Consider the following 20622-nt stretch of genomic DNA (forward strand, 5'->3'; position numbering starts at 1 on the left):
ATTTTTTTTTTAGAAAATTTTAAATAGCAAGCATGAAACAACAACAAACAAACATCAAGAACAATGGTTGAATACTTGGAAATATAAGAAAACAAATTTTTAGCTCGTTAAACAGCTCAAAGTAAAATAAAGTAAACATTTCTACAGAATATCTATTTATTAGATAATTAATGTATTTTATTAACGGTAATGTAAATTGAAATTGACATCAGCAATAAATATATAGATATAAACTGAACGCGAATGTCAAGGTCAAGTAAATATTTATTCGTTTTGTTTCACTTTTCATACATTCAGAACTTCGTTCAGTTATTTTTTTCTTTTATATCATACCCATACCCAATTTTTACCCAAACTAATAAACAATTTTTAAGAAAAATTCCACCTTATTAATTAACATAATCTTCTGAAATAATACGTTAATTGCAATGCTTTTCTTATAATACGATGCCATTTTTCTCTAAATATGCCTCAATTTCCGCAATTTTATACAAATACGTCCTTCAAATATACAAATATGTTTTAAGGTTCTGCGCCACGTAATAATGTAGGCATACAGGTAAAGTTCTTTTCAATGTAATTAAGTTAAGGGAGAATAAGAGAACACATCTTCACTGGACGGAATATATACTAAAGTCACATAGAAATCCGAAAACCCATTATAAATTATTATATTTTGAAAATATTTTGTACAAATATAGAGTACAACCTATCAAAATTTCAATTTTATTGAAACAACTTACAGAGGTAAATGAATTAATATGTCAATGCACTTCCGTGGCCAATACAGTCTTGGAAGCGTCTGGGCTCGCTGCTGATTACGGTCAATATTCTCCTGGGATATTTTGTTCCATACCCTAATTAACTTCTTCCGAAGTATTCCCAAAGTTTGAGGAGCATGCTTTAAATAAAGAAATCTCCGACCCATTATGTCCAACGCGTGTTCAATTGGAGATAAATCTAGGTATCTCGGGGCGCCAGGGTAAAATATTAATTGAACAGGATGAAATCCCTGATAATGTCCATTATAACTCTCGCAATATGTGGTCTGTTGAAAAATTGGATGATGAAGTGTCTGTAGATAGGGTATGAGATGAGGTTATAGAATTATCTCTGAGCTGTTATCTTCCCTCTGACGAAGATAACTATATGAAGAAGACAAAAAACTGTGAATTTCGTCTTTCACCATGCGGTCTTCTGGCCTGACTGGGCCATAATGCATCCCTAAACGAAATCGAGATTCATCATTAAAGGTAACCCCATTCCATTCTTGATCCCAAGGCAATTGTCTTCTGTGCCAATCAAGACGATTACGGTAAGAAGTAGTACCCAGTGTACCAAATGCAACGATAAATTGTTCGCATAACATTGATTTGAAAAAGACCTGGTAGTGGAGAAACAGTCTCTTAGAGCCATCAACCTTAGGCGGCAACCTTGACGCCCTGTAGTTCTTCGACATCTCTGTAATGTCGATAACATTTTAACACATTATCTAAACTTTTGTGAAAGTCTTTCGCAATTTCCTGAAAAGAAAGTCCCTTTTCCCTTAGCCAACTATCCTTCTTCTATCAAACTGGCTCAGTTAGGCGTTGTAAACGACTTTAAAAAAAAAACCAAGAACGCACGCCGCTAAATCTTGATCGGTATTAAACTTAAAAGTTAAAACTTTTAGTATTTAGCAAGTTTAGAAAAAAAAACTTAATAAACAACGAAAACTTAAACTGATGTGGCTGAATTTCCAATCATTTATTGTTTTTGCTTTGCCTATCAGCCTGTAAACCAAATGGGATTAAAATATAATAATGAATGATGGGCGTTGAGATTTCTATGTCACTTAGAAATGTCTGTCTCGATAAAAGAGCACTCATTTGTAATTTCTTCTTTCGAATACGTCAACTAGTTCACCAAAAACGTTAAAAAAATGCCGCGGGAAGAAAAGACACAAAGCTTTGAAACAACGCATTGAAGGATAGGAGAGGAAACGCACAAATTAGAAAAAAAACTAAAGATAGTCCACGGGAAGGATCAATCCGCCAAAGAACAAACAGAATTGTTTATAAAGAGGAAAAATAAGAATATAAAAAACGGATACCAAAACCTTGCCAGGGCGATTTTACTTCACAGTGAAGTTGTTCAATTTTTCGTTCAGTGTTAGTTATCGATTCAAAATCTACAAAATTACAAACAACAGTCAAAATCGTCGATGCGTTATTTTTTTTTTTTTTTGATTGATTATGACTGAACAAAACATCTTTACGCTATATATTATAAAGATCATTGCTACGTTATATACTTAACTCTGCTATATCACTCAACTTCAATTTACGATCGATCAAAACGATTTTGTTGACTTATTCATGTTATTTGCCAAATTTAAAAAGAATTAGTAAATAATAAAAAATTAAAGAGAAATTAAAAAAGTAACCTTTTCCGTCTTAGGTGTCATATAAAGCAAATGAATGATGTCGAGCACCCATCCAACATCTGTTTCCTATTACATCAACATCTGAGAATAAAAAAGCGATGCCATTTGGGCGAGTGCCATATTTACTTACATTTGATTAGTAATGTAAGTCGAGCAATCAATTTAAAGTAATGTTTAGACAAGTACATGCACAGTACGAGTCACTAATTGCACTTTTAGGTTACCATTCAGGAAACAGTTATTTTTATTCATCATAAATATTTAAGAAGAAACCACATAATCCAATTTTCCGAGTATGGACGTGTTCCACGGTCAAATAAGCGATTCATTATATTATATTCATTTCTTTTTTATCAATATCGTCTATCCCCGATTTACCATAAAGGGACCAAAGATAACACAAAAATGGGCCTAGTTTGGTGCCTAGAAATGCTTGATATGTACTCGAGGCAAAAAACCAACCGTCAGTACAGTAAAAACGGGGAAGACTACACAAACTACCCTCTGTAAATGAGAATCTTTTTCAAACAAAATCTAATAACAAATTTAAAATCAATAATTTAATACTGTAAATAGATTTTGATAATCGAAATAATATAAAGACGTTTATACCTTCGGGAATCTCTTGAAAATTCATACATATTTAAACCAAGGTTTAGTTCTTTCACTGAAGACATTTCTACTCCACCTCACAACACTCACTCAACTGTTCAAAACGGGGCTCTGATGTCTTAGTCAAGACTAAATACTGATAAATATTTTTAAATTCGGCTTTCTTTTTCTAGGAATATTTGTCCAGGTAAATTAATATTTGTAATTATACAATGCATTTTAAAAATAGTCCGTCTATAGGACATTAGTTTGTATAAAAATGTCATTAAAAATTCAAATATGGGTTATTAATCTGAGATTTTTGATTAAAATGACAGTAGAATATGAGTTTATTGTATATTTAACAAATAGGTATCGGTCAGGTAAAGAAAGAGCACGAAGTAAGAAAGCAGGTATGATTGTATTCAATAAGTATAAAAATGTAACCAATAAAGGAAAATCACTATCATTTCTATTGATATACAGGGTGAGGTTTTAGTGCAACATTACAAGCAAAAGTCACAGTACCAATGTTAAATATCAATCTTAAGAAAATAAACAATCACAATAATTTTGCAGATCAAAATGTCTAATAAATATTCTAAACCAATCATAAACATTTTTCAAAATAGCGACAAAAATAAAGTGAATATAATCTAAATAAACTAATTATACTTACTATAGTATACTTACATGGGACATGGATATTTGCAAAGAATGGAATTAAAAGAATTTGGCAAGACAGCATAAAATCAATAAAACACACAGATAGCGAAGGCGAAAGACACATCATTCTTCATACAGGAGGGAAACAAGGCTTTATAGAAAACGCAGATTTGATTTTTTCAAAATCAAAATCTGCTGATTACCATGAAAACATGAATGCAGATATGTTGCTTGAGGATAAACTGTTACATAGACTGAGTGAACCATCAGTTTCAGTTTTAGATAATGCACCTTACCATTCGGAGATTTTGGAGAAACAACAAAACAGTCGTGGAACGTACCGAGCATAAAAATTGGTTAGTTAAAAATAATATCAATTTTCCGGAATACGCCTTCAAATCAGAGTTAGTGGAAATTTCAAAACATAATGAAAAACCAACAGTTTATATAGTTGACCAAATTGTATCAACTTATGGGCATTAAGTACTACGGTTGCGGCCGTAATTCCATCGAACACATCTGGAGTATATGTAAAACGTATTAGGATAATCACGTTAGATGCAGTGGAGACAGTGACGATGCAGTAGGGAAATGTGGCAAGAAGCTCTTAAAATTGCAACTAAAGGAATATGGGCCAAAACTGTAGATTAATGTGAAAAATTAATAGAAGAGTGGTGGATCCGGAGAGGGTACATAAAATTAGTGAAATTAATCCAGTGATTATAGATTTACATAATGATAGCGGTAGTGAATTTAGTGACGATGATAATGATTTATAAACTTAAATAATCAGTAAGTACACTGTTGTTATTTACAAAATAACTGTACAGCAGGTTAACTATTATATTTATACATTCATTATTAGCCAAATAAACAATAATACTTAAAATTCCATTTAAATTTTTGTTCCGCATTTGATACAAATTAACTGATAACATGGGCAAAAATATTCTAAACAAAGTAATTTATGATTATGAAGAAACTCCAGTGCAGTTTACCGTGCCTTTTACTACAACGAAAGAGTTTCTGTGAATTCCATTAATTGTTTAGAGATGTAAATTGGTTGAATGTACTGTAAAATAAAAAAGTCACACTGCCAATTTTGTCGATATTAATAATTATCCTAGAACTTAGTAGTTAAATACTTAATCCGCTTAACCATGGGATCGAACTAGTATACGGTCTTCGAAGCAAATTAGTATATAATTAAAAGAGGCTTTTGACCTCGGGAGCATACTAGTGTGCTCCGCTTGATGTAACCATGCGATAGGGATGCATTTATGTATACAGAAGATTTTTACCGAGATTATTTGTGGCTCAGTATGATCTACAACTTTCAATGAGCATATGTAGATATTAGACATAACCAGACTTCCTTGTCAAGTACACAGGACCTGTCGAAAATCCATCTTATATATAAAAATATGTACAGAGGACTTAAATTATGAACGATCCCGACTCATATTATACTCAAATTTTAACAACTTAATATATTTGGGTTACGATCAAAACTTCTTTCTTTTTAGGCTTATCTGCCTCGGTAGTCCAAAGTTAAGTCATAAAATTGTCACTTAACGCTAATATTATTCAAACTAACCGGCGTTAATTACCCGCGCTGCCGAAAAAGCAATTTTGGTACCGAAAAAATCGTTAATTATACAAATACCAAGGTAGAAATAAAAATAAAGTACCTTCCTCTGGTGCTAATTTATTCTAATAATATGTATAGTGCCTTCGTGAACTAGCCTTTGAATCAGGTAGGAACCGGTTAATAGCGTTTTGCTACTTTAATAAAACGGAAGGAATAACTTTTAGTCATATTTCAGTGAGTTTTTTGTTTAAATTGGGTCTTTTTTGACTCAAAAATCGACTGGCCAGTCAAGGTACAATTAATATAACAAATAAATTAAAGAGTGGCACTTGCGTAGGGTTCCAAATGACTTCATATGCTTGTTTAAAGGCAAAAAATGACCGCAATCGCAATGAGCGATTTTTCGTAGTTTATTTAAAACTCGTAGGTATTATCAGTTAAGATACAGCTAGTTTCTAATGCAGTGGCGGGCATTTCCACGAAATATTTTATCATGTAGACAATAGAAATAGGAACATGCCAGCTATGAAAGAGTGTTGCGATATTATACCTTGCCATAGAAATTCTCGTCACTGCATTTAAACCCAGCAATATACTAGTGCAGTATACCATAATGCATACATAATATTAAGTTTTTTCTTTTGAAAATAGTAGATGACAAAGATCTATGATAGACTGTATTCTGTCGAATAGAGAGTTACAGCCCTCTCAAATCTTCGATGTAGGAGCAATAACATCAGCAGAAATAGAAAGCGATCATAAGTTGGTATTGCGCAAAATCCGAATGAAAACACATATATGTGATAACAAAACACCAGAATACACCACAAAGATAAAAGTCGAAAGCTTACAGGATGACTCCACAAGATACCTATTCCAAAAAAGAATAACTGAAAAAAGCAGAAAGTCTAATATTTTAGTCTCGGCCAAGAAAGTTCTTGGTGAAAGAAATATAAATAAAAATAAATCGTTCCCAAGGCGAAGAACTCCATGGTTTTGTACAGAAGTAAAGGAAAAATGTAAAGAAAAGAAAAAAGCTTACCTGAAATACATGTCAACCAAAACACAAGAGGCATACCATAATTACTAGATAATTAGAAACGAAACACGTGTACACTTATAACAAAAATAAAAAACTATCACTGGAAACGCTTTTTGAAAGAAATGGAGCATGATTTTTACGGTCTGCAAAAGGAAATATGGCGCTTCATAAGAGGTCAAAGAACGGAGGTAAAGGAGCTAATAGAACCAAAACACATGGAAAAGGATACGTAGATTGACTATCTAAAAAAAGCTATATGCAGAGGAAGAACAAACGACGCTAGAACCGGAAACACCACAAATGAAGAACAAGCGAACTAATTATACTATTCAAAAATAAGATAAAAAACAGCCAGAAAACTACAGAGGTATAAACTTTTTAAATACTACCCTAAAACTTACAACTAAAATTTTACAAGTGCTAATAATTGAGAGGATAAGTTTAGCAGATGAACAACAGGGTTTTCGTAGTGGAAGATCTTGTACAGATGCAATATTCGTTATAAAGCAAATTACTGCATAAAAACTATCGAAAACATCTACCAAAACAACACAATGGAAGTCAGAATAGATGGACAACTTAGAGAACCTATAGAAATCTTCTTCTTCTTTTGGCATCATAACCCTGGATGGGTCTTTGCCTGTCTGGCTATGTCCTTCCATTCAGATCTCTCTTGTGCCCTTCTTCTCCATTGTCTTATGTTCATTGTTTTCAGGTCGTCTTCCACGTCATCCAACCATCTCGTTCTGGGCCTTCCTTTTTTTCGCCTTCCTATGGGCTTCCATTGTAACATTTTCTTAGTTGTTTTTGCATCGCTTTGTCTCTGCACATGTCCCAGCCATGACAGTCTTTGACTTTTCACAAATCTTACAATGTCATAACCTTCATTTAACTCATTAACCTCGTCGTTTCTCCTGATTCTCCATGTGCCATCTTCCTCTTATACCGGGCCATATACTTTCCTCAGTATTTTTCCCTCGAATGTCCTGAGTTGGGCTTCATCTTTTTTCGTCATTACCCAAGTTTCACATCCATAGGTTACTACGGGTCTAATCAGTGTTCTGTAGATAGTCATTTTGGTTCTTTTGTCTAATAATTTCGATGTCATCAATCTTTTATTAGCATAGTATGTACGATTCCCGCTGGAAATACGTGCATTAATTTCGCTACTTACGGAGTTCTTCTGATTGATTTCTGTGCCGAGATATGTAAAGGCATCCACTCGTTCGATAGTATAGTTGTCTATTGTGATATTATTTTCATTGTCAGTTATTCTTTTGTCTGTCATATACTTCGTTTTTGCTTCGTTTATTTTAAGACCTCTTTTTCTTGCTTCAGGATCAATTTGTTTGAACACTTCCATTAGTCGTGGCTTATTCCTACTAATGATGGCTACATCGTCTGCATATGCAGTAATTTGTACTGATTTGGTGTTTATATGGCCGGTTATATTGGTTTTTCTGATGACTGCCTCAAGAACTAGGTTGAATAGCATGGTTGATAGGGCATCTCCCTGTCTTACTCTCATGTTGATGTTAAATAGGGGAGTCAGTTCTCCATCTACTCTGACTGCGGCTTTTGAACCCTGCAACGTCATTTTTATGAGGCTGATGTATTTCTTAGGTATACCTAGATTACAAAGGTCTTCCAGCATTCTGTCTCTATTCACACTATCAAAAGCTTGTTTAAAGTCTATATACATATTATATAGGTCTATGTCGTATTCATAAGCTTTTTCTTGTATCGTTCTTAGTATGAATATGTTATCTGTAGTGGCTCTATTTGGTCTGAATCCATTTTTATAATCACCAATTATATTTTCGGAGTATTCTAATAATCTATTGTAGATTATACCAAGAATTTTGTATATTACATTTAGCAATGTAATTGGCCTATAATTCTGGCATTCCCTCTTATCTCCTTTTTTATATATTGGCTGTATGAGGCCAACTGTCCATTCCTCTGGCATTTGCTCCTTCGTCCATATTAATGTTATTAGGTAATGGATTCTTTCCCAGAGTTCGGATCCTCCATGCTTTAATAATTCTGCCGAAATTCCGTCCGTTCCTGGTGCTTTATTGTTTTTTAGTTTATTTATTATCTGAACTACTTCTTCATAACTCGGATTTTCGATGTGCCCCTATAGAAATAGGCAGCGGAATAAGACAAGGGGCATTGAGCCCCATGCTCTTCAATTTAATCATGGATGAAATCATCAGAAGCGTTAACAAAAGAAGAGGATACAGAATGGGAAAATAAAGAAATCAAAATAATCTGTTACGCAGACGACGCAATATTGTTAGCCCAAGATGAAGATAGTCTGCAAAGGCTGGTCCACAGATTTAACATAAGAGCAAAAGAATTTAATATGGCAATCTCATCTAGAAAACTAAAACAATAGTAGTCAGCAAAGAACCAACCAGATGTAAAATAGAAATTGATGGCATCAGTATTGAACAAGTAATGGAAATAAACTACCTGGGAATTACACTGTGCAGCTATGGAGACCGGGACAAACAAGTGAGAGATCAAGTACAAAAAACAAATAGACTGACAGGATGCTTTAATAACACTATGGCGAAACAGACACATTAACACTGAGATGAAGTCAAGAATTTATATAGCCAGTGTAAGACCAATAATGACATATGCCTTAGAAACAAAATCCGACACAGCCACAATGCAAAGACTACTGGAAGTGGCAGAGATGAAAGTACTGAGAAGAATTACAGGAAATACTCTGAGAGATAGAAAGAGAAGTGAAGACATTAGAAGAAAATGTAACCTACATTGTATAAATGAATGGTCACAAAATAGAAAAAAAGAATGGAATAACCACATAAGCAGAATGGAGGACACCCGTGTCGTCAAAACGCCAAAAGGTCAAGAAGTATCGGACGACCGCGCAAAAGATGGAGTGACAACCTTCCATAGTGGTATTAATCCGCCAATGAACAAGTAGAATTGCTTATAAAGAGGAAGAAGAAGAAGAATATTAAGTTGAATATTGTAATAACAATTTCGTGAATCATGTATTAAAAATATTGCAGCGTTTTATGTTTTTATGCTTAAACCGTAATTGCTTTCCATACACTATGTGAGATAATGGTCTTATACGGACCAGACGAAAATCTACTGAGATTAAGAAAGTGTAGGAAAGAATGTCGTGAAATGAGTATTCATCATTCATCTAATACAGACAATTTATATCTAACAAAACACAATATGTATATGAGAGATGATTGAAATTAAGAAATATCAAACCTGTAAATAAAAAAATCAAGTGTTCCTTGAAAAAAATGGCCGTTCGCCGAAAAGTTTCAATAATATTAAAGTCTTTTATTAATTCAGACCGATAAACCAAAAAACACACACACTCACACCGCCCCCCGCACAGTCTGAACTTAATTCGAAATTTAGAAAGCGATATCCTATATAACCAATCGATGAGGCCGATGCAATATATCCAAAATTTTGGGAAATGTTCCGAACGCCAAAAACTCGTGTAATATTCTGTGTTCCGAATTATAAAGGTTTTCTAATGTGCTTCCCGTACAAGGTCAAATTAAAATCAAATTATATGGGTGTTATGCATGTGCATATCGTGTTTTGCTACACTAATTCGAATACACCTGCATTATAAAAAAAATGGTTTGCTATACCTGGACAAGATCATGGTTGTTATTCAGAATTTTCAAGATGAACTAGATGAATGTTGCGGCAGTGCAGGGTGCATTTGCTAGATAATACGTATAAAACAGCTGGTGGACAGGTGGTGCATTAGTTTAATGAAACATTGCATAGGCATGTGGGTTATCATAATTGAGAATTATAGTCATGATAGGCGAATAAATTTGTTCTCGATTCAGTTTTACGAAACGTGAAACTATAGAATAGTGTCAATAATTGCATGTCTTGGCATAAAATGAAGAAGTGGCTTGCTAAGACAAATAAATAAATGGAATAAAGTTATTATTTAATACCACCATCAAGAAGGGAATTTAGAGTATTTCGGTCGGGTTATGAGAAATATAAAACAAAAATTTTGCAACTAATCTTCTTCTTAGAGTGCCATATCCCTACGGAACGTCGGCGACTACCATGCTTATAATATTGTTATACTGATCTCGGTCTTGCGCTACGTGTAGCAATTGGTCCGCTGTCAAACCAGTCCACTGCCGCAAATTCCTCAACCAAGAGAGTTTCTTCCGTCCTATCCATTTCTTTCCTTCGATTTTACCGTTGAGAATTAGCCGAAGGAACTCATATCTTGGTCCTCTGATTATATGTCCAAAATATTCTAGTTTACGCCTCTTAATAATATTTAATAGAGTTCGTTGATGTCTCATTCTTCGAAGAACTTCTTCGTTTCTGGTTCTGCTAGTCCATGGAATTTTTAGTATCCTTCGATACAACCACATCTCAAACGCCTCGATTTTATTCATGATATCGGCGTTTAAAGTCCAAGTTTCACATCCATACAAAAGTACAGACCACACGTAACATCTTGTAAACTTTTCACGGATTTCCAAATTTAATGAGTTATTGGATAATAGAGGCTTGAATTTTTGAAATGAGTTTCTTGCCTGTACAATTCTACATCGAATTTCGAAGGATGGATCCAGATTTTGGGTAATCCAACATCCAAGGTATTTGAATCTCTGAACTCTCTGCAGCGGTTGTTGGTTTAATATCAGTTGGATTGCGCCGATATCCACTTTACTGATCACCATGTATTTAGTTTTATCGATATTTATCGACAGTCCCCAATTTGTGCATTCCATGTCAACTCTATTGATTAGCTCCTGCAGATCGTCGATGTTTTCAGCTAGAATCACAGTATCGTCGGCGTACCGTATATTGTTAATTATTTCTCCTCCTATGATAATTCCTTTTTGATCTTTTAAAGCTTCCCTAAATAGATTCTCAGAATACACGTTAAAGAGGGTGGGAGACAGTATACAGCCTTGTCTTACACCTCGTTCAATACTGATTGGCTTTGATTCTCTGTTGTTGGTATTAATAATGGCTGTTTGGTTCCAGTAAAGTTTGGCAATAAGTTTGATGTCTTTCTCATCTAGTTGGATGCTCTGCAAGGCGGTAATTAGTCTGGTATGCTGAACGCGATCAAATGCCTTTTCAAAATCAATGAAGCACATATATACGGTTTTTCTTACCTCCCAACATCGTTAAAGGAGTGTTTGCATAAAAAATAGTGCTTCTCTAGTTCCAAGGCATCTCCGGAACCCGAACTGCTCTTGACTAATTATTTCTTCACACTTGTTGTTAATTCGATTTAGAAGAATATGCAACAGTATTTTAACGGCATGGCTCATTAAACTAATGAGTCTACAATCGCTACATTTCTTAACGTTTGGTTTCTTAGGTAGAGGAATAAAGATCGATTTTAACCAGTCCGATGGAATTTCACTGGTATCATATATTTGATTGAAAAGTACAGTGAGTTCTTTTATATTGTCATTCGAGAGTAATTTTAGCCATTCGCTGTATATTTGATCTGGTCCACTGGCTTTGTTGTTTTTGGCTTGGTGTATGACTTTTTCCACTTCAGCTTTTAAGATTGATGGTCCTGTATTTGCACTTAAGTTAGGTAGTGATCCTCGATCATCCTTAAATAATGCTTTAATGTAGTTTTCTCATTCCTCCATTACTTCGTCTTCTAGGGATGACCTTCATTATTCGTTAATGTTATGGGTGTATTTCTTTTGTGTACTGTAACTTCTTTTATTTTCTTATGTGTGTTAAATTGTCAAAAAAAAATTGGTAAAAATTCAACTAATCATCGAATGCAAAATTGAAGACAGATATAGCCAAAGAAGAAAAACGCCAAATCACCATTCTGAGCACTTAGTTCTGAGCAAGTAAATAATTTTCATTTAATTAATTGTTAACGCTATACAAGAACAAAAAGAAGAAATTGTTGCCACTAGTTTATCTTCATACAAATTTCTCGAAAGTTGTTCAAGAAGAATTCACTTTTTTCATACTAAGCAATAAACCTTACCAAATTGTCGTCTATAATGTACGGGAGAATGTGTAGAATGTACTGGAAGATAATTAAAAGCTGAATTGAGGATTGTTGGGAAGACGCTGAAGATCAGAGTGGCTTTCGTACTGGTCGTTCTGGCATAGACATGGGGTTCTGTCTAAAACAAACAATAGAAAAGCGCTTGGAACAAAATATGGAGACAAACATGGTATTTATTGATCTTCAAAAGGCGTATGATAGTGTCCCATTTTAGCCAAGGTGCTAGACCAGAAAATTACACCTATTTACTTTAATGTTGTACTACGATATGATTAGTTGAATCAATATTGGACAAAAAGTGACAAAATAGATGAAGGTGATCAAAGCACTTCGCCAAGGCTGCTGCGTTACACCTACGGTCTTTTATTTGGAGGGGGTTTAGGATATTTTAAAAAGAAAATGAGAACATATGGATGTTAAAATTAGAGATCATAAACTGTACAGCTTACATTTTGCGGATGACCAAGTAATACTTACTGAACAGTATACTCTGGAATATCCACATCAGTCGCAACACAAAAATTAGGATATACAAAAATATCATAGAAGTATTGCTACATATAGTGCAAAGCTTTGCTAATAAATAAAAAAGACGCACCCAAAATAAAAACAATGGAACTATTGGCGTAGATATTGCCAAATCACTAGAAAAGATCAGAGTAGGGGATTCTGAAATCAGAGCGCCTATAGGCATAGACATTGACATCCTGGAAACTATAGAATGCAAAAGGCTGAAATTGTATAGCCATGTCGAAATTATGAATGATCAAAGATGACCAAAGAGAATGATTCAGCGGATCTTCATCAACCGCAAGAAAAATTGAAGACCAAGAAGATCGTGGAAACAAGAAGTAAATGGTGCAATGGAAGATAGGGGTCTACAAGCAGATAAGTGGAACGATCGCAAGCTTTGGAAGCTGGGATGCGAGGAACGGCGACAGCTGCAATAAACTCGTTTAGTTTCAGAACCACACAGAAATTCTATAAAAAAATAGACAGGGCAGTATTGACGTAGGGAGGTACAGAACATCGTAATAGAAGCTTTGGAAATGCAATTATATAGGAAAAAATGTAAACAAAAATTGAAGAGATATAGCACTCAAAAGTAGCTTTACATTTTACATTATCAACAACCTAACAGAAGAAGAATAAGAACCATGACGAGGGTATAAACTTTTCCATCTCAGAGTTTTGAAATAACGTGATTTGAGATAAACTGAATTTTGAAATGCCACTGCAGTTTCACCTAACATATATAATTTGGATTAGTAGCAAAAATTTTCGAAACCAGCAATTCAACCGTACCAAAAACTGAACATCAAAACAAACCATTTTATTATTTAAACAGTGTGGGTACCCACTGTACCTTTGAAACCTGGGACATTAGAACAAATGACAGAAGAATTCATACGTTTGAGATGTGAGTTTTTGAGGTGGAACAACCCAAGAGTGGCTTTTGTATTTACAATAACATTAACATTCTTCGATAGCATCATTCTTGCCGACAACATAGAGCTAATGGTCCAAGGAAAACTGGGAAAAGGAAGAAAATAGCTCTGAGTTCATTTAAAATTTATCTGAATTCAGCACTACGACGATGGAGACACACCTATTATAACATCGGCATTTCCATAGACGATGACAATGCTTTTCACTTTCCACTCTGCTTAGAGTTTGACTATTAATATGGAAAAAGCCGAATATCTAATTGTTGAAGAAGCAAATCAAAATAATCTAGTGTTAGGCCACTGCGAAATTAAAAATGTTAATTTCGCAGTAAATATACCTTCAGACTACCACCAATTAGAAGAACTGGCACGGGCGAAAAACTCGTGCCGACAAAGGATAAAACAGGAGGGAAATAGAAGTGGAATACGATCAGAAACCAAATAGACTAATGCAGTGGAAAAACTGTTAGATACAAACTTAGCGAATTTAGAACGAGCAACCACAGAAAATGACCGTCACGTCAAAATAGCAATAAGATTGCTGGAAGAAGATCCACATTCATAATCACTAAACGTCTTCTAATACATACAGAAAAATAATTCAGAACGTAGGGTTAAAACTTACCTTTACAAACAATTTTTGGCAGCGATATTAACATTTTTTGGTAGTCATAAAAAATTAGCAACGTACTTAACCACAGTAAATTTTAATAGATACTATAATACTCTCCGGAAAATCGTGACAAATTTCCCTATGTAATCTCAACAGGAAAGAGCTCGATTCTTTACGTCATGTACCATACGTCATTCGATAATGTTTATTTTAAACTGTATTTCTACTATCAAAAAGCCGCATAATGACCTTGCATTAAGTAATTAACGTTGTTATAATTGTTAACGTTTATGATTTATGCCACGGCTTCCTGACTTATTTGATAAAAATAACTGAAGGAGTGATTCAGATCTGTTCGGTATCTGTATTGATAGAAAAGAAGTTGAACAAAATTTTATTGATTATGTTAATGAAAATAATATAAAGATGAAGTTTTTGGAAAATAAAGATTCCTGTATATAAGTTTTAAATTTGATTGATCGAGTTTGTTAAGCACACATATATTATTGATATATTATCTAAAAAACCAGATTCCTAGATTATTCGAAAATCATAAATACATATACTCTTTTATAATTCTCTGAATTATTAGGAAACAGATCAGCAATAGTCTAATTTATTTGTCAATGAATGAAATTTTGGTTGTCTCATGTGGATATAATTTATTATCTGACCTAATGTTCACTGCTTTTCTGCAAGAACATACTATAATAAAGATATATAATGTTTATGAAGCACTAGAATTTTTTTATTTTCCACAAAAACTAGCAATAATTGCTCAATGTTTAGTACTAAGTGAAACTCCGAGCAGCGTTTTGATAGACGGTTACGTTTCCGATAGCTTTACCATCAATAAAGGCCTTTCGCCAGGTAATCCATTTTCTACTGTAGTTTTTAATCGAATTCTGAAAAAAATGCACACAAAAGGCTCCCATTATATAATAAATCAGTGCAAATCTTGACCTATGCTGATGATATCAATATTGTTGGGAGAACGGAAAACACTGTACGAGAGGCGTATGTAGCATTAAAAGAATTAGCTACAAAAATGTGTTTAATAATAAAGACCAACAAAACGAAGTATATGAAAATAAGCACGTAACCACAAATCCTAGGACCACTCGTTGTAGGAAACTTATGGCAATCATTTGAACTAACTCTTAGACAATTCGTTTATTTACAAATAGCGCTAACAAAATACAACCGACAAAAAAACAGTAAATGGGATCGTCAAAAGGAGTAACCGGGCGGTACAAGTATAAACAAAATACAATTTCGAAAAATCTATCTCGAATGGCAGAAGATGGAACGTATACCACAGTTGTCAGGACCTACTATGAAAAATTAGATAGATGGGAGTTAAAGAGGGTAAATAAGAGGTTTAAAAGAGGTTAATGTATGGTAAAGAACGCTGCAAATTATATGGACAAACATACCAACGCTTGCGAAAGTTCAAATATTGAGGTAGCTTAAAAAATTCATTCAATGGCCAATAAAATGGATAAAATAGGTAGAAAGACTGTCAGACAGTCAAAGTTTAGAAAAACCGAGCATAAGATAGGTACATTATTGATTTTAAAGGTAGATGGTAGATAATTCTTGGAGATAAGTTCGGAAACATCCTTTACTATTCCTGAAAGCAAAATAGTCAACATTATGAGCAATTATTAAGATGGTGGGTAACCTAATGTTATAAAAATAAAATAAAACCGAAAGGGTTGGGTATACGACATTTTTTTCTGTTATTCTGTGTCAACTATCGTGTAACCAGTTCAACTAAAAGAAGCCTCAATAAAGTTACGTCTATTGACATATGAAATTTACAACAATTAATTTTGTTGCGGGCAAGTTCTGATTACTTGTGTTACTTTCGAACGCAATTTTTTGATAACTACTAAGCAAAAGATACTAGATTGCTCTACTGTTGTATCAAATAATGAAGCCATTAATGTATAGAATGGCATTAAAAATAGTTTAATCGATTATAGATATACAGATCAAATGCCTCAAGTAAACATAAAAATTACGACATAGACAGAACATCTACTAAGTTGCTGAATCAGTCTTTGGTGGAGGTCTAGGAAAAAATCATACTAAAAGGAAAGAGGTATTAAAATAAATAGATAATACCCAAACCATCTGTGAACGTCAATATATCGTTTAATAAAAAAAGAGTAGATCCAAGTCAAGAATGTCATTTCTATCGAATCCAATAGGAACAGCTGCCCAAATTACTTATTACGAAAAACTAGTCTTAACGTTCAGATATAGTAAGTCGTTAACACGTGGTAAATTTTCTTTTATAAAGTAAAAGAAATGCAGTGGTCTAGATGTTTAATGAACAAGGAATCTAATAAGAATTTTGAGATTACTAAAATTAACACAAAAAATATTCTGTTTCGCAGAAATCTCATGTTAAACAACTAAATGGCTTCCTTAACTAGAAGCTCAATATGTACTATACAGACAAAAAGCTTCCTACCATTATCTATGAGCAACATCCAATCATACGATAGGGATTCCTCTGTAAGTACAGACACTGCAATTTTCCTTTTATAAACTGTTGAACAACACACATAACAACACGTTTTCCACAAAACAAACACTTTCCATAACTATCGCGGCGCACGCGCGGATTTTCATAGAAAAAACTGTAAAAAACTAGAGAATGTCTGTCTCGACGGAGCGCGCGCGGTTTACCCTACAAATTTCGAAAATGTACTGGCAAAGGGGCCAGAATTGTTAAGGTTAGAGACCCACTCGGCACTCAGGATTCTAGTCCCAGACCCATTTACAACACACAATAAAACTACGGCCGTCCGTCCGCACTCAAAGTGTGCCTTTAGGCTGAACAGTGGCGCATCCGAACAGCTGAGGGAGTCAACAAACAACGGTCGGGTCGTCGCATCGATACCACCCGACGATCGACTCGAGGACACGAAGGCTTGAAAAGGCTTCATCTGGAATTCTCTATAACTAAGTACATCAAATATGCCGAAAATAAAACAAAATACGAAATCAGAAATCCAAAAGACTATAATAATAAAAAACAGACACAATGGATATAACAGAGGTATACATAAATGTAGGTAAAATAAATGAAACTAAGACAGACAGCTAAAAGAAATATGAAAAAAATCTTTTTTAGATGTTTTTAAAGTCTTAAGTATTGAAAGTTGGTAATTAATATAGTTTGTCTGCCTTGTATCCTTTTTAATAGAGAGATGATCATTTTCTTTATTCAGAACCTTTTCAATTTAACATGGAATCTTTCTAACGGGAATTAATGATCTTAATTCTAAAGTATACACTAACGGCTCCAGATTTCGTCCAGATCCCAAATTCCCGGATCCTTTTTTGGTGACGATAGCGATAAATGTTTTTAGATCTGCACTAGTATTGAAAAAGGAAGTAACAAGCCTTAAAAGAATGAATAATAAACTATGAAAATTTGTGTTGAAGAGAATTTAGAAGAACAAACTTCATATCTTATTTTTTTAGAAGCACAAACTAATCATATAACAATGCACAAACTTATGAAGACTCTAATAATTCACATTATTTTTGCTCCTGTCAATTTAGATTTAGAAGCAAAACTGTCGTGTAAAAATCAGTGTTTTTAGGAACGAAATAGGTTTGTCATTGTACTTTAAAGTTAAAGTAAACGAGAAAACCGTGATCGTCTAGTGAATACGACCCCACGCCTGACACCAATTATCCAGGAAATTAAACTCACACTCATACGCATACAAAACTTCTAGTAAACAATAGATGTTTTGCTTGATCCAGATTCTGTTACAGCTCCGGCGTTAGAATAACTAAAACGATTACTTTTTAAAACCATTTCATCATTCATAATTTAATCTTTAAATGAAAATTAGGAAGATTGTGCTTCTGTCCTATTAAATTTTAGACCTTTTTCGTCAGTCTGTATAAGTACACTTTTCCAGTCTTTTCTCTAATTCGATTTTAATCATCATCATCATCATTGGTGCTACAGCCCTAGAAAAGAGCCTCGACCTTCCCAAGTCTATTACGCCAGTCAGTTCTATCCATTGCCAACTGTTGCCAGTTTGCTGCGCCTATTTGTCTACCATCCTCATCTACACCATCCCTCCATCTGAGTTTTGGTCTACCCCTGCTTCTACTTCCCACAGGTTGTGACATAAGGATTCTTCTAGGATTCTTCGAATTCGATTTTAATAGTTCAGTTTAAAATGTCACAAAAGGTTATCTTTGTATCCCATAACTGTATCAATACTAGTTTATTCCATCGTGCAGTTTAACATGTACACCATGAAAAAGAAGAATATCTTCTTCTTCCTCTTTATAAGCAATTTTGCTTGTTGATTGACGGATTAATAAAAGTTACAGCCCTATACATCAAAGGGCTGTAACTTTTTTTGTGTACACTTTTTTACTAAGGTAAGTTGAATTAGTTCAGTTTAGAATGTCACAAAAGGTTATCTTTGTCTCCCATAACTTATAAACACTAGTTGTTATTCCATCGTGCATTTTAACATGCTCACCAGGAAAGGGAAGAATATAAATGAGAAAATTCAAACAAACATTTTAAAACCTGAAACCTGGACAGAACAATTCAATAATCGTAACAATACCAATATAGAAAAAATTACTAAAACCGACCCACATAATTATAGAGGAATAGCTCTGCTCCAGTCTACAACAAAATTGGTGACAAAAATCTTGTCAAAGAAGTTAATTAATACCGTAGGAATACCAAAAGAAGATCCAAGAATTCGGGACCAATCGACGCATTCTTCACATTACAGCAACTAGTAGAGAAGTCCATAGATTTCAACAAAACACTTTTCCTACGCTTGGTGGATCTCACAAAAGCGTTTAACAGAAGCCAACTGAAAGGCGTAATCCAAATCACAGAGCTAATCTGCTTCCGCTCCCACCCCCCGTCAATCTCGTAGTGTAACATTGTTGTGTCCAGCAGATGTAAGCTACAGGGTGAAAAGTCCTGCCTAAGCGATGCCCCAGAGGGAGCAAAATGAATACGGATATAAAAAGACCAGAAAAACTAGAGGGATGAACAAGTTCCAAAGGAAAGCTGGTTTAGCTTTCTTTACAACTTCCTTCATTCGTTATTTTTGTCACCCTTATTGTTACAGTCTCCGCTAGTTTCAGTCATTTTCTATACAACGCATCGTTTAATAAGCCATTAAAGTACTTCTACCTCTACCATCGCAATTTTACATCCTCTTCGGATATTTTACATCACTGGTATAGGAAACGTCCGCATACTTTCGAATGACATTTGTGACGCTGTACTAACGGTACAAGAAAAATATATAGCTATTAGATGTAACTGATAGATTACATACTAAATTACAAATTAGATTGCTGTATTTATAGCGTTGTAAACGAATCCTTGCATGGAAAAGTAATTAAGAGTGATTTGGAAAAATGCAACAGTAAAATGTTTTTACCAGAGTAATGTCATTGTAATAGACATTCATAAACAATTTAAAAAATGCAGTATGAGTGTATTGTTGTCATGTAAAGTATTTTATATATTCACGTTTTTAAAAATACCGAAACGATCACTAAACTATATGCTACGTTAATGTAAATATCAAGAAAATGTATAAAGCAATGACAATTCTGATAAAAAGTATTTAGTATTTTTCTTTTAATTTTTTTATGACAATGAAAATTTCTGACTCTATAATTTTCTATATGTTGTTCTGATGAGTTGAATAAGGCATTTAAATCGAATTCCGTCGAATGCCCTCGCTCGTTAAGACTCTGTAATTCACCGTTAGCTGTTGAAAAATGACGATTTTCATTTGGGGAGCTATTCATCATGGATTTTCTTTGTATGTATCAATTCTATTATCTTTCTTTACTAATATTTAGTGAAAATACCAAAATCAAGAGTAAAATACCAGAAGGCAATAGACGTTGTCGAAAAAATTTTAAAGTTAAAATGTGGATACCGTACGTAACAAACATCAATCTTTATGACATGGTTGCATCCCTTAAATTTTTAAATAGCTCCCCTAATCTCTTTAAATCGCAAGATTTCTTAAATGTTTCGTTTTTATTCTTGTTCTGACAACTTCTGTCTCTAAATACAATTTATTAAAGTCTTTTTTTTTTGAAAACGATGAAGTTTGTAAGCATGGAAATGAATACACAGAAGAACAGTTTGCAACGCAAATTCC

The 20622-nt window shown here is 33.9% G+C and overlaps 1 protein-coding gene across 7 annotated transcripts in view; it reads right to left on the reverse strand.

Annotated features, from left to right (window-relative positions):
* Positions 1-20622, reverse strand: part of jing (AE binding protein 2 jing) — a 386189-nt gene that overhangs the window by 36117 nt on the left and 329450 nt on the right. Inside the window, exon 1 of one of the 7 annotated variants that reach the window (XM_072521087.1) lies at positions 16908-17251. The exons of 5 other annotated variants lie outside the window; for them this stretch is intronic. Coding sequence is in view for 1 of the 2 variants with exons in the window: in XM_072521084.1 (XP_072377185.1) it covers positions 3038-3102 (65 nt within the window). In the remaining variant the exon portion in view is untranslated. Of the gene's footprint in view, positions 1-3037; positions 3108-16907; positions 17252-20622 lie in introns of those variants that run through there. One more of the 7 variants, XM_072521084.1, reaches the window with a different exon arrangement.

Source organism: Diabrotica undecimpunctata, chromosome 1, assembly GCF_040954645.1.
Source record: "Diabrotica undecimpunctata isolate CICGRU chromosome 1, icDiaUnde3, whole genome shotgun sequence".
NCBI lineage: Eukaryota > Metazoa > Arthropoda > Insecta > Coleoptera > Chrysomelidae > Diabrotica > Diabrotica undecimpunctata.